This window comes from Choristoneura fumiferana, chromosome 13 (genome assembly GCF_025370935.1).
Source record: "Choristoneura fumiferana chromosome 13, NRCan_CFum_1, whole genome shotgun sequence".
NCBI lineage: Eukaryota > Metazoa > Arthropoda > Insecta > Lepidoptera > Tortricidae > Choristoneura > Choristoneura fumiferana.
In genome coordinates, this window is record NC_133484.1 from 19,606,253 (window position 1) to 19,620,721 (window position 14,469).

Genomic DNA, 14,469 nt, shown 5'->3' on the forward strand with positions numbered 1-14,469 from the left:
TTGTCAGTCTGGCAACAAGTCTTGTCATTGATATAAGTTTTCATCCGCTCACGTGTTATATTCGTTATAAAACCCATCGCCAAATAAGAAGATTTCCTTCGACTGCATCACAAGACCCCCGCATCACATCATCGGCCGGAGCCCTAACCAGGTGAGTGCTTCTGCTCTGTTGGAAATTCCATTTGGCATAGCGCGCTCTCGGTCTTCCGCCACCCATAAAAATTGGCTATTTACACGCCATACCATAATTCTTGGTCCTATCGAACAACCGGATTGCTTCCCGGAACGAAATTATTCACCCGCTTCGCCTGTGACATAGCGTAATTTTTTGGCTCTCACAATAGGCATAATTTTCAACCGCCATTTCTGTCATAATTTCTTCTGACATCTCATATAATATTTTGAAACTAAATTTATATTTTCGCGTTACATAATCATGGCGAAATCACCTTTAGAATCAAAATTATCCATATTGAAAACCAGAGGAACGAATTTTACGCCGTTTTCTCATTTGCTGATTTGTCGAAAAAAGTATCTACGTTCGATTCCCGCAGTAACGAGAAATTTCATGGCAGAATCCGAGACGATCGATGATTTTCGAGTAATTCGAAAAAATATTAGACGAAATAAATGTTATTTCAATGTCTCTTGACCTAAACATGAACCAGATTATGAGACTCTGGATACATTTGAGGACTTATACGCCCGCATTAAGCGCACTCGTGCTAATATTTCTAAAATAACCGCCCGCAAACGAGTTCGCCTTCTGCACCCGCGCCGCAAGTTAAAGGTCCAAATATTAAACTCCCGCCTATCGACCTTCCTTCCTTTGATGGTAGGACTGAAAACTGGCCCATATTCTATGAGTCGTTTAAATCAAATATTCAAATAACGACCAGCTTACTGACTCGCAACGCGTACAGTACCTCATGGGCAAATTGACCCATAGCGCTTTAAATATAACCGCAGGTTTGGTACCCACAGGAGAGACTTATTCTATTATTTGGGATAGTCTAGTAAATAAATACCAGGATAAACGCGCCTTGGGTACATACTACCTCAATAACATCTTGGACATTAAACCAAGTTCGAATTCGCCCAGCAGTCTTAACAGTTTCATTGAAAGATATTCCGCGACTGTGGCCGCTCTAAAACAATTGGACATTCCTGATCTCTCAGATTTCTTTTTCCTGCAGTGTGCTTTGCGAAAAACTGACCAACAGACTTTACAAAGTTTCGAAATGTCTGTTCGTGACGTAACTATTCCCTCGTACGAGCAATATGTCACATTTATGCAGAGTCAAGTCAAAATTCTAGAACGGTCAGGCAATAATCCTTCAATGAATACTCCGCGAACCGCTTATAAACCCGCTGCCAAATACCGGCTCAACCCGCGCGTACTACTTACAAAGCGTTTGTAGCTAGCAACGATGTTCCTTCTTCCAGCTCCGCAAATAACAAAACCTGTGTATTGTGCAATAATAATGATCACGTACAGTTATATAATTGTTCCAAATTCAAAAAATGGGTTTCACCAAAGCTAGATTCGACTTTATTAAAAACAACCGTGGCTGTGTAAACTGTTTAAGCATGTCACATACTCTACTCAATTGCAGCTCACGTAGCACTTGTAAGTTTTGTCAAAAACGTCACCATACGTTGTTACACTTTGGCAATAACAATAATAATTTTCAACCGCAAAAGTCTTTACCCGCAAAAGCGTATGTTAAATCTACACAGTTGTATACAAACGCTTCATCTTCGTCTACCGCGCATGCGCCGACCGCCTCGTCTGGTGCAGCGTGCCCACGCGCGCAGCCTGCCGTGCCGCTCCCGCGCGAGCCAGCAGCTGATGCTGCGAGCATAGGACGCGACCCCGCGCCGCCCGCAGCCGCTTGCTCCTGTACTCATCCGCCGCCTGACAGTGATCAAATCACGTCGCCGTCACATAACGTACCGACTACACTGCCGGTATATAACCCCGCAAACGCTTCAGTTTCTCTGAAAGTAGAGTCAAAACCGAATTCGACTATACTTCTGTCAACCGCTCAAGTTTACGCTAAAAAAACAATAGCGATAATAAAATGATTATTAGATGCCTCATTGATAGTGGATCTCAAAATAATTTAATAACGCTCGATTGCTGTAAGTCACTAAATTTACCCATTATACCGCTGACTAATTCCTATATAAAGGGTGTTGGTTTAACTTCAAGACCAATTCACGGATATGTTTACTTTAATATTGAATCCCGTATATATCCAAATAATAAATACTACATACACGCTTTAGTGGTAGATTGTATAACCGACCAATTGCCCTCGCATTTTATTGAATATAATGAACATGACATGGCTTACCTTAATAATATACCGCTCGCAGACCTCACATGGAATATTCCAGGCTGCATTGATGTAGTGCTCGGTGTCCAGTTATTCCCGTATATTTATTTGGGGAATAGGGTAGATTCCGGCTCCTGTGCTCCTCCCGCTTTTTTAACCGCCTTTGGTTATGTTCTAATGGGTGACTATCCTTGTAAGTCTGACCCTAGTAACGCTAATTCTTTCACCGCTCACGTGCTCAATGACCTCGAGTCGAGCCTAAATCAATTTTGGGAATTAGAAGAAATCCCATTCAAACGTCATTTAAGTCCAGAAGAGACTAAATGTGAAAATTTATACACAACGTCTGTGTCCCGCAATGAGGAAGGTAGATACACTGTGGCCTTACCTTTCTGTAAAGATTCTTCAGAACTGGGGAATTCTCGTTCTGTTGCTCACCGTCGTCTGCTTTACTTGGAGAAGAAGTTCAAGCAAATGCCTACTCTTCGCGATTCCTATAATAAAGTCATCTCAGAATATATGCATAATGGTTATCTAACCGAAATACCCGAGTCTGAACTTACTGATGATGGTTACTATATCCCTCATCATGCTGTCATCCGCCCGGAAAAAGTAACGTCTCCTGTTAGGGTCGTTCTCGATGCCAGTGCTAAGACTCATTCAGGTATGTCACTTAATGACATATTGCACACTGGTCCTAATCTACAGGCTGATTTATTTTGCTTTTACTGAACTTTCGTTTATTTCCAGTAGCTATGACGTCTGATATTAAACAAATGTATATGCAAATTTGTTTGCCTCCGCATGACTTCAAATTTGTCAAAATATTATTTCGCTTTTCTGAAAGCGAACCAATCCGCAGCTTCCAATTTACCCGCGTCCCTTTCGGACTCAAGTCAAGCCCTTTTATGGCTATGCGTACTGTCAAACAGTTATGCTCAGACGAAAGTCACCGCCTTCCTGATGCTGCAAGAGTGGCAAGCTCTCAGCTTTACATGGATGATCTAGTCCATTCATGTATTAATGATGAAACCGCAATGCGTTTATCGCAAGAATTAATCGCGCTATTCAAGTCTGGCGCATTTGACTTAGTCAAATGGTCAAGTAATTCGTCTGCACTCTTAGATAGTCTTCCCGACTCACACCGTGCTTCTGTCAATTTTAACGACAAGCAAAATATTGCAAAGGTGTTAGGGTTGTCATGGGAACCCACAAGTGACACTTTCTTTATAACTACGTCTCCGCCTGCTGGTGGGAAGTGCACCAAGCGAATAATTCTATCCACTGTAGCTCGCTTGTTTGATGTTCTTGGCTTAGTAGCTCCCGTTGTATTATACGCCAAATTATTAATTAAAGAACTTTGGCTTTGCAAGATCGACTGGGATGACACACCCCCTGAGCATATAATCAAATGCTACTCTATGCTAGTGCAAGAATTTCCGATGCTGTCAACATTAAAAATTCCGCGTCACATTGGCGTTTCTGCTGACTGTACGGTCAACATTGTCGGATTTTCAGATGCCAGTCTCAATGGCTATGGATGTGTCATTTACTTGCATGTTACAGACCCAGCCGGTTATGTCACTGTGAGGCTACTCTGCTCAAAGTCAAAAGTGTCTCCCGCAAAAATAACTACACTTGCTCGTTTAGAGCTATGTGCCGCTCTCTTAATGTCCAAATTGATCAAAACTGTTCAGGACACATACTTTACTCGTATTCCCATTGCAGGGATATATGCTTTCACAGACTCAACAATTGCTCTTTCATGGATTAAAGCATCTCCTCATAGATGGTCCATTTTTGTTAGCAATCGTGTTGCTCAATGTCAAGAAAATGTTGCATCACAAAACTTCTATCACGTTGCCGGAGTTGACAACCCTAGTGATTGTTTGTCTCGCGGTATGCTACCATCACAATTAATATCTCATGATTTGTGGTGGAACGGACCTTCTTGGTTACGAAGCCCGCCTACTGCGTGGCCTATTCAAAAGTTCTGTCCCACGGAATTTGATAAGTTGCCTGAATGCAAAACTAATACTTTAACCGCAATTGTTCAAGCTAAATAGTATAGCACAAATCAGCTCAACTTAAGATTAAAATAAGTTACTCGCATATTTTAATATACTTAGCTTTTAATTTGCCGCAAATATTAATTATTAAATATACCGCTCTTAAAACCGCTCCTTTTCTTAAATCGCTTTATTAACCGCTTTATTTGGTGTTATTTTACTTTGGTAAAGCCACCGCTCGCAATTATAATTTATTTTACCGCATCTCTATACAGCGTGTATACTCAATGACGCTACCGCTAAGTGCCATATCTTCGGATCAGCACGTAGAAATTTAATTCCCGCGCATTTTTTTTAATGTTTACACCGCTCCAGTGTTTTACCCGCTACTGATTTGTCTAACGAGTGCTGAAATACCTGCACACGTTGCAAGTCAGAAATAAATTGTATACCCAAGACCATCCCATCAAAGTAGGGACGGTTGTGTTAATGGGTGATGACAATGTTCCCCCGCTTCACTGGCCCCTGGGTGTTGTGACAGATGTCTATCCAGGGTCTGATAACGTGGTTCGTGTAGCCATGATAAGAACTGCTAAAGGATCATTTAAGCGTCCTGTCGTAAAATTGTATCCTCTACCTTCACAGTAGATTAGAACGTTTCATTTTTCTATTTCACCGCACCGCACCGCATCATACCTCACCGCACCTCATACTCATTGAAATTCTCCGCATTTCAAGGCCGGGAGCATGTTCGCGCACTAAAACCTTTTTAGGCCATACACAGTGCAGGGGTGCTCTCTGGCACAGGACTTGTCAGTCTGGCACAAGTCTTGTCGTTGACATAAGTTTTTCATCCGCTCCCGTGTTATATTCGTTATAAACCGCATCGCCAAATAAGAAGATTTCCTTCGACTCCGCATCACAAGACCCCCGCATCACATCATCGGCCGGAGCCCTAACCAGGTGAGTGCTTCTGCTCTGTTGGAAATTCCATTTGGCATAGCGCGCTCTCGGTCTTCCGCCACCCATAAAAATTGGCTATTTACACGCCATACCACTGTTTTTTCAAAAATACTCTTGGCGTCAAACGGGTAACGGTTACGGCTGAAAGCAATTTCAAAGAGTCATTCGAAATAAAAGAAAAAAATTAGGGTATTTTGGAACTAGAGTGTTTTGGAGAACTATGCATTATGAGAATGAAGTATTACGCCACCTACAGGGAACACAATTTGGGGTATTTTGGGAAGGTGTATTTTGGGACTAGTTCTCAATGGTTCTCGTGTAAATCGAGAATGAGCCTTTTTGGAAATATGGTGTTTTGGGCCTAGTTTCTATGAGAGAGGGCTTTCGAAATTGGGATGTCTAAAAAAAATTACCCACGGTTTTATATTTTTTTTGTACAGAAAAGTCAATTATAAGAAACTAATTTCAATATTTTTCATTTAGTTCACTACTTTTTTCAAAATTAATTATTGAAAATATTTTGGTTGATGACGTCACAATTCGATAAAGTGCTACCACATAGCTGATTAGTTCATGACTTGTCATGTGGCACCCTCTTTATTTTTATTTTTTTTATCTGTGGTCAAGTTTAGTGTCAACCGTCAACCAACTTTCACTATTGTCAATCCGTTCCATCCTCGTAACATAATTGTTTTTCCCTGGATTCCGATTACCCTAATATACTTACTCGTCGACCTGTGCTAGTACCTTGGACTGAACCTGCTTATTCGTTGAACTTTGCTTGCCTCTGGATACCGAGATGAATAAAAAATGTATTGTACCAAGTCGCACCAACACTACTAGCCGTAATAGTAAAATAGCTTTTGTGCACGTAAATAAGAACTTGAAAAAGCTATGGTGTTATAAATAAGATATCGATGTCGATTCAAAACGCCAGTGTTATTGCTGTGAAGATCATCTAAACGTAAGTAATTTATTTTATATACTTACTAACCTACAAATACGAGTATAACTATTGTCGTATTTGCAGAAGATGCACTATCATGCGTGAAACTTGAGTCATGTCTGATTTATGTTGGAGTGCAGTAAAAAGGGCAGAGAATTCCAGATATTACATACTTAATTATTTTGTATATGAGTAGGGCTCACAAAATACCAACTTTAGAAAATGGTATAGTATTATTTAAGTAAGGAGAGGAGGTTTATAATTAATTGTTTAGATCTGGTTCAGTTAGCATTTATTTATAAATCTAATAAATAACGCCGTTTTTTATGTACCCATGTAATTTAGTTTCATCGTATTAAGCTTCTGTACCATGAACCTAATTTAGTTTTTTTTTATAGCTGGAAGAAGATTTAGAAAAGTGATATTCTGCCACCAAACTCAGTCATCATGGCAGACAGAGGCTTCAAATAAATTGAAACTGAGCTGATAACAAAAGGTGTCAAGTTGCTCCGCCCTCCCAGCGTGTACTCTGGTGTCAAGCCTAGTAAAGCAGAAGTAATAAAGACAAAGTAATAGCAAGTCTCAGAGTACATGTTAAGAGGTTTATCAGAAGAATTAAGAGAGTTTAGACTTTTAAAAACCCATTCTGTCATAAACCATAAACATGTAAGTTACATGAACATGATGTTGTTGTTAAAGCATGCGGTGTGATTAATTTGCAAAGTGAGATAATAAAAAGTGAATAAACAACCAAAATAGTTTTATTTTATTTTCAACCTTAAAACTACTCACATTATATTTTCATCAGTATCACCTTGTTTAGTTAACTTTTTTAAGGCATAGCATTTTGACGACCAGATGGCCTAGTGGTTAGAGAACCTGATTACGAAGCTTGGGGTCCCGCTTTCGATTCCCGTGTCAGGGCAGATATTTGTATGAAAAATACGAATATTGCTTTCAGGTCTTGGGTGTTTAATATGTATTTAAGTATGTATCTATGTATATAAGTATGTTTTTCCGTTGCCTAGTACCCATAACACAAGCTTTTCTTAGCTTACTTTGGGACTAGGTCAATTGGTGTGAATTGTCCGTGATATTTACGTGCAGAACGATCGGTATCCGGGACCAAGCCAAGTTGTTTTCAAAGGGAACCGTATGTTGTCGTAAATGCTGAAATATCAGTGTCCGGGGCCAAATAAAGGTTTTTTCAAACAGAAAAGTGCAAGTTGTCGTAAGTGCAGAAAGATCGGTGTCCGGGGCCAAACAAAGTTGTTCTCAAAGAGAGAAGTTTAAGTCGTCGTAAGTGCAGAAAGATCGGCGTCCGGTTTAACCAAAGGTACAATTCATTCAGAAAAGGTCATCGGAATCCGGTATAAACACAGCCAGGGTATTTTACTTAATTCCGCTCAATACAATATTCGTCGCAAAACAAACAAGAATGACAATTTACAGTAATGACACTTTGACGGCACTGTCAGTGCCAAATGTCAGATTGCCGATCCAAATCAAACTCCGTAGTATAATCCACGCGTAAATTGTGAAGAGTTCTAACCACACAGAATAAAGTACGACTTGGACCGGTTACGCAATTTACACCAATGTCAAATGAAGGTCATAGCTTATTTGTTAAATAATAAATTAATTACATTATATTAAAATTAAATAACTACAGAAAACGAGTTAAAAAGCATTTATCTCGAAATGGTTTTCGATTTACTACACATTGCAAAAAATAGACATCCCAATTAGAGTGTATTGACTAATAGTGCGTTTTGGACTAGTGCATTCGCCGCCGGAAAGAAATAAAATTGTCACCTAATTTAATTGTTTGTCCAATGTGCATATATTACCTATAGAAATTATCAAGGCACCTTGTTTGTAGCCATGTCTAATGCATAGTTAATTAAGTTACACAAAGCAACTGTGGCTACCATACCAGGGTGATAATAAGTAGACCCCGTTATCGGAGGTGCAGTTTGGTAGCTTGACAGTCTTAGGGATGGGTAAAAAAATATTTAAAATAATAACTAAATGTCGATAATTTTTCTTTACCACAATGACAGTTTAAGGCTTTAATTAAACGTGTTTATTTACAAAACAGGACAAATTACAAAAGGAATATGTATTAACATTATATATTTTACCCGTCCCTAAGACTGTCAAGCTACTAAATTGCACCTCCGATAACGATGTCTAATAATAAGCTACTAGCTAACTGTAGAAACATGTAAATTTTTACGGATGTTTTTCATGCAACGCAAACGTAAAATTTCTCGGGAGTCTCCATGGAAATTTAATAAAATTTCTTTTCAATTACTAGACCCAACCCAAATATGGTTCACCCGAGTGGACCCGCCGCTAAAAATCTGTTTGATTTTTTCAGCTAAACGACCAAGAGCAATTCACAGCCACCGCTTCGGCGATACTCCAGATCTGGTCTGGCAACTGTCGCTTAGCCTGTAGACAAGGTGTGAGGCCACAAAACTCAGATCGGACACAAGAATCCCCGTATCTGAGCGATTCCTCCACCAATCAGAATGCCGACCTGTACAGAACCAATCAGGCCGCACCCAACTGCGTCTGCGACTCATGCCCTTGCGGATTGGTTGATGAACTCTTGAGGTATGTTTTGAGGACTGAGATCCAAGCTTGTGCGTGACAATTGGTAGAACCCTGTCGCAGTCAGTATTTGCCGCACTTAGCAAAAAAATCTTGATAAAGGGAGCAGAGTCTCCCTGCGACAAGGTTCCACCGAACGTCACATACGAACTTGTCAAAGTACCTATATAAAATTTATACTCGTTCCCAGTTCGTTTCGCAAGTCACAGAAAAATGAATATACGAGGATGATATTTTTATTATTATTAACGGGCTTCGCCCGCGTGGAATTCGGTTATCGCGCGCTGTTCCCTCGGGAACTGTGCATTTTTCCGAGATAAAAAGTAGTCTGTGTCACTCTGGCCCATAAACTATCTCTATGTCAAAAATCAAGTCGATCCGTCGCTCCGTTTTGATGTAAGACTTATTACTCTTTACTTAAACGAATGATTATAATAGTCAAACTAATTAAAATAAAGAAAGAAAGAAAACATTTATTCGTGACATTAAAAAAGACAGCAACAATAATAAAAAGTAAAATAAAAAATTGTTACGTATGCATGTCACGAAATGGTCCCAAATCAGCAATCAAATAACTACACACTACACCGTCGGGCCCGCACTACCGCATCAATTCCAGCAACTCTAGAGCCGTGCGGTTTGTTGAGGGACGACGGAAAAAGGCCGGATGGTGCCACCTTAGTGCCTTGGACTTTGGGACGAACTTTGGTGTGGGACGCGACTTGTGTCGACACTCTTGCCGCGTCTCACATCCAGAGCACCGCGCTCAGAGCTGGGGCGGCTGCTGAACAGGCTCAGATAAACAAGCGCCGCAAATACTCAGCTTTAACAAACTATCATGAGTTTGCGGCGCTTGCTTTCGAGACAATGGGTCCATGGTCGGAAGACACAAAAAATTATCAAGGGACTATCTACTCGTCTGGTTTGGCCTCAGGTGACCCCAGGGCTGGCACTTACCTCTCGCAAAGATTAGGAATAACAGTTCAGAGAGGTAATGCTGCCAGTGTCTTGGGGTCAATGCCTGGGGCAGAAAATTTGGATGACGTTTTTATTTTGTAACATAGTTTAGTTTATAAATAGTTTTAGTCTTGGATATTAGATAGTATTTATATAACTTAGATATGTGTGAAGTATTAGTGAATAATAAAACCCCACTCATTTCAAATAACTGCACTAGCTGTTACCCGAGACTTACCTCATTTATCACATTTATCGTAATTTGAGGGTAACAAACATGTCATTCGCATTTACTTATAATATTAGCAAGGATGTGAATGTGAGTATGTTTGTTTGTTGGTCACGCTTTACACAATTAAGGTACTCATCGATCGTGATGAAACGTGCTAGGGGATAGTTTGAGACTGAGGACACAAAAACTTCTTTTTGTTTCGGTTGTTAATTTCATGTTTCCTCTAGCTCGCGTACCTAACGGTGTTGTATATTTGGCAAGTGGGTGTATAATAGTTATAATAATTATGTTTACGTACTAATGTTAATGTTTTTCAAAGCCATAAAATAAATAATATGTTTCATTGTTTACAAATTATCTATTTATGTAGTCTTATGTATAGTAATAAAACTGTGTAGTATATCTTTGTAGCGGTCCGAGGGTCACCAACGGTGCTGGCTGAAAATCAGCGCTGGGGTGTTTATTATTAACGCTTCAGCATTATGCTGAGCCAGTGTCCTATTCACAACCGCAATGACACATACTTTCCTACGTGTTGTCTATTTGTACTTAATACTATTGTTGTGTCTTGTGTTGTGAATAAATGTATTTTCTTTCTTTCTTCTTTCTTTCAAAATAGTTGTTATCTTGGAAAATTGCAATTTTTGAGTCTTGATGCCGCGTATTTTCTGTCGCGTAATTTCTGCTGCATTCGGTTTTATACAAAAATCCAGAAGGCCTACTCTGCAGTTCGAAAATCGAAGTTCGTATCGTACCGTCCCTCTCGCTCTCGTAGTAAATAGTACAAGTGTCAGAGGGACCGAACGACACGAACTTCGAGTTTCGAATTTCGTAGAAGCCCCCCCCCCTGTATGTGCCACACGGCGACTGAAAATGGGATGGATCAAAAGAGTCGCCGTGTGGCACATACTGGACTTAGCTGAGGCGGGACCTTTTTCGCACACAAATTAAAAATAAATTTTTGCTTTCTTTTTTCTGTTGTTTTATATTTTATACTTTTATTGTTTTAGTAATAATTAGTAAGGATCTATATTGTGTGTGGAATAAATTTTTTCGTTTTCCTTTTTTCATTTTCATAGTTCCCACCGGGTGCGCGAGTAACGAATTTTTCACAGAGAAAGTCGCGGGCAAAAGCTTATTAATTTTTTGATGTTTCAGAACTTACGCCCCAGTCAGGATGGAACTCGCAGACGCTTTGTCTAGTTACTATTATTTTGGACTAGAGTGGGTCAGTTATTATTTTTATACCTAGTGCCATTCACGAAGACGCGTGATTTTGACAAAATTAGTCATTAATGACATTGTAATAAGAACCACGGCACGCGTCATCGTGAATGACTCTACCTATAAACATTTAAATAATTAAGCGACTTGAAAAGCCTTGGCAGCCTATTGGTTTGTCTTATGGCCTCTCAACAGTGGCGTAGCTACCGGGGGGCTAGACGGGCAGTGCCCCGGGGCCCCCAAGCTCAGGGGGCCCCTCGGACTCTGACTTACAAACTATAAATGACGAATCTGGAGTACGTCGAATTCGGAACACGGCGAATACGGAACAAACGATTTTAAATAGTTCAGTTGGGACCCTAGTTTATTTATTGCCCCATGGCCTTTGGTTACCTAGCTACGCTACTGCCTCTCAAGCAGTATACCTACGTAAAGGTGCGCTTACACGGGCAACAAAAATTGCTCGATTATGAGCAATGATGGTCGATTGCGACATGACAAAATATCAAGTAATTTACGGCAGCGGCAACAAGCGTCAATTTGGCAAAATATTTAGCAACTACAATATTGAGCGATATGGAGCAACTCCAAGAAACTAGGCAATAATTTCATACACGAGCAATTCAGTTGATTTTAGCAGTTCATTTTTCTTGTAGCGGCGGCTTGTAGCGCTTTTATTATCATGAATCAATAGGAACCACCCCCTGGGTTCAAACCCCGGCTCGCACCTCTGAGTTTTTCGAAATTCATGTGCGGAATTACATTTGAAATTTACCACGAGCTATGCGGTGAAGGAAACATCGTGAGGACCTGCACAAACCTGCGAGCAATTCATGGTGTGTGTGAAGTTCCCAATCCGCACTGGGCCGCGTGGGAACTATGGCCCAAGCCCTCTTGTTCTGAGAGGAGGCCTGTGCCCAGCAGTGGGACGTATATAGGCTGGGATGATGATGATGATGAATAGGAACACAAAGGAACAACAACATTATCTCTTTTAAAAGATTCTACCATGTACTGTCAAGCCAGCAGAATTGCAGTTGTTGCAGCTTTTTCCTACTAACTTCATAGACTTAACTTCATATTAAATTCCACTAGACAAATCACTTAACTAAACAAGAGGAAATTTTCGAAAATCCACGTTGGCAACACGCACGCCGCGCGCTGGTGCCGCTGCGCACGCCGTGCGCTGCGCGCGCTGGTCTGTGTCCCCGCGGAAGCGACACGTAGACGCCGCAGAATAAATAAGTGCATAAGAGATAGAAAACAAATTGACTTGAATTTCTGTACCCACTGGGTATTCGGCAATTCGTATCAGTGACATTGAGCAATATGGAATATATGGAACAATTAGAAGCAATATTGCCGAAACAATTGCCGCATTTTTTTGAAATTGCTGCATATCGCTCTACTAATTACCTAAGTACTCGAGATTGATCCATTCGTGTTGCCGAGCAATTGTTGCTCAAAAAATTGCCCGTGTAAGCGCACCTTAATAAAGTTATATGTACTTAGTATGTGGCATCATTTAGTGAATCAGAGATTTTCACTTTCTGCCAACAAACTGCTAGGCAGTTTGGCAGATCTATTTAGATATAAGTATTTTGTACTTTTTTTTAGTTTTTGAGATACATAAATGAAAAAGTGTCTGTTTCATGCAAATACCTATATTATGTCGTTTTGTGTGAGATTTCTGTCAGTGGTTTAAGTTTATCATTTCAGTTTGCAAACAGCTACAATTCATTGGGAACAGCTTTAGGACATCTTACGCCATGTGAACGTCAAGCACAAGTGAGTACCTAATTGGTAGTATTAAAAAAATGCCTCAATTTTTCTAAACGTAAAGTTGTCGTTTATTGTAGCGTTCTGAGGGGAAGCCCTTTGTTGCTGATGTTGGCTGATGATGATGGATTATATGAAGCCTCGTTTCAGCTAGAGTAAAAATACTTTCGTATGTCGGTTAAGAGGATTTCCATCGGTTCCACAGGCCATTATTTCTCAACCGATTCTCGTGTCGGTCAAAGAAGAAACCAATGGGGATCAATAAAAGACTGATCCAAGCACCCGAAGCAAGACTGCGGGTTGATAAGGAACTCCTCCAACCGTCTTCTCCCCTTAATAAGCTCCCAAGGAGTTGGGAACGTACAGGCGGGTTTTATAGCCGGTGAGAATACGGCACTGTCTGGGTCCTTCTTTCCCAGTCGTCCATAATGGATTTTTTCGGACTGCACGCCACCAACTCTTATAAAGTACCCCATATTTATAAAATTTCAAAATTAAAATCAAGTAAATAAAATGCTGAATGCGATCGCGAGCGCCAGAGCGTTAGACAATGCGGCCACAGGTTCGAATTTAATTGAATTAGGGTCTAGGTCAAGGCTTGTAAGTAAATGATTAACGTTATACCTAATTTGCAGTTTACGTCTCTCGACCGAGTGGGCTCCGAGGAAAACTTCAGCTTCGGAACAGCGTCGGCAAAAAAAGGATTGTCAGTTTCCAACAAAAAATCACCTATGTCCATCTCAACTGATGAAGGCACCAGCAGAGGTACCATATCGTAGCTTGAATTATGAATGACGCTTGCCAGACTACATCTATGTTTGGAACACAAAAGTGTATAGGAACCGAATTTCTTATTGCTATGACAAAATGCAAAACACCTTGGTCCCCATACATAACCATGTTACATAACCAGCACCGGAAGGGGCCAAATATTTCTTATTTCAAAGAGATTTCGGTAATGTAATAGGTCACTTTTACTGTCTGGAAAATTTGTGTAAGATAGGTACAATTGCGAGGAAACCTGTACAGTACCGTCATAAAGATTGCACATCGGTCTTTGGAAAGAGACTCGGCTAATTTCGACTTCGTAGAGCGTTCTCACATTATCATTATACTGCTTATGTGACGTTTGTCAGTCGTTGTACAGGTGCAATAGAGTACGGACGCATTTAGATTAAAATTTATAATAAAGAGTTGTTGAAACACCCCAAAGCATCTTTAGGAAATAGAGGGAACTATCCTTTTTCTAGTAGAAACAACAGCTCTCATTAGGCATCCGAAGTTTACATGTCATTAATTTGACGTTAACTAATTAAAGGTGCAGTATTTATTTGATATAAAAGTCACTAAATAAATACGATGAAACTGACGATGAAACGAAGATTAATGGGCGGTCGC

At 40.2% G+C, this 14,469-nt stretch overlaps 2 protein-coding genes across 2 annotated transcripts in view; both read left to right on the forward strand.

Moving 5' to 3' along the window:
• LOC141434442 (uncharacterized) overlaps window positions 1-1,853 on the forward strand; it is a 6,207-nt gene extending 4,354 nt beyond the window's left edge. The window contains exon 4 of the mRNA XM_074096860.1: window positions 1,741-1,853. Coding sequence (XP_073952961.1) covers window positions 1,741-1,853 — 113 coding nt within the window. The remainder of the gene's footprint in view (window positions 1-1,740) is intronic.
• LOC141434268 (uncharacterized) overlaps window positions 1-14,469 on the forward strand; it is a 93,133-nt gene that overhangs the window by 23,741 nt on the left and 54,923 nt on the right. The gene's annotated exons all lie outside the window — the stretch shown is intronic.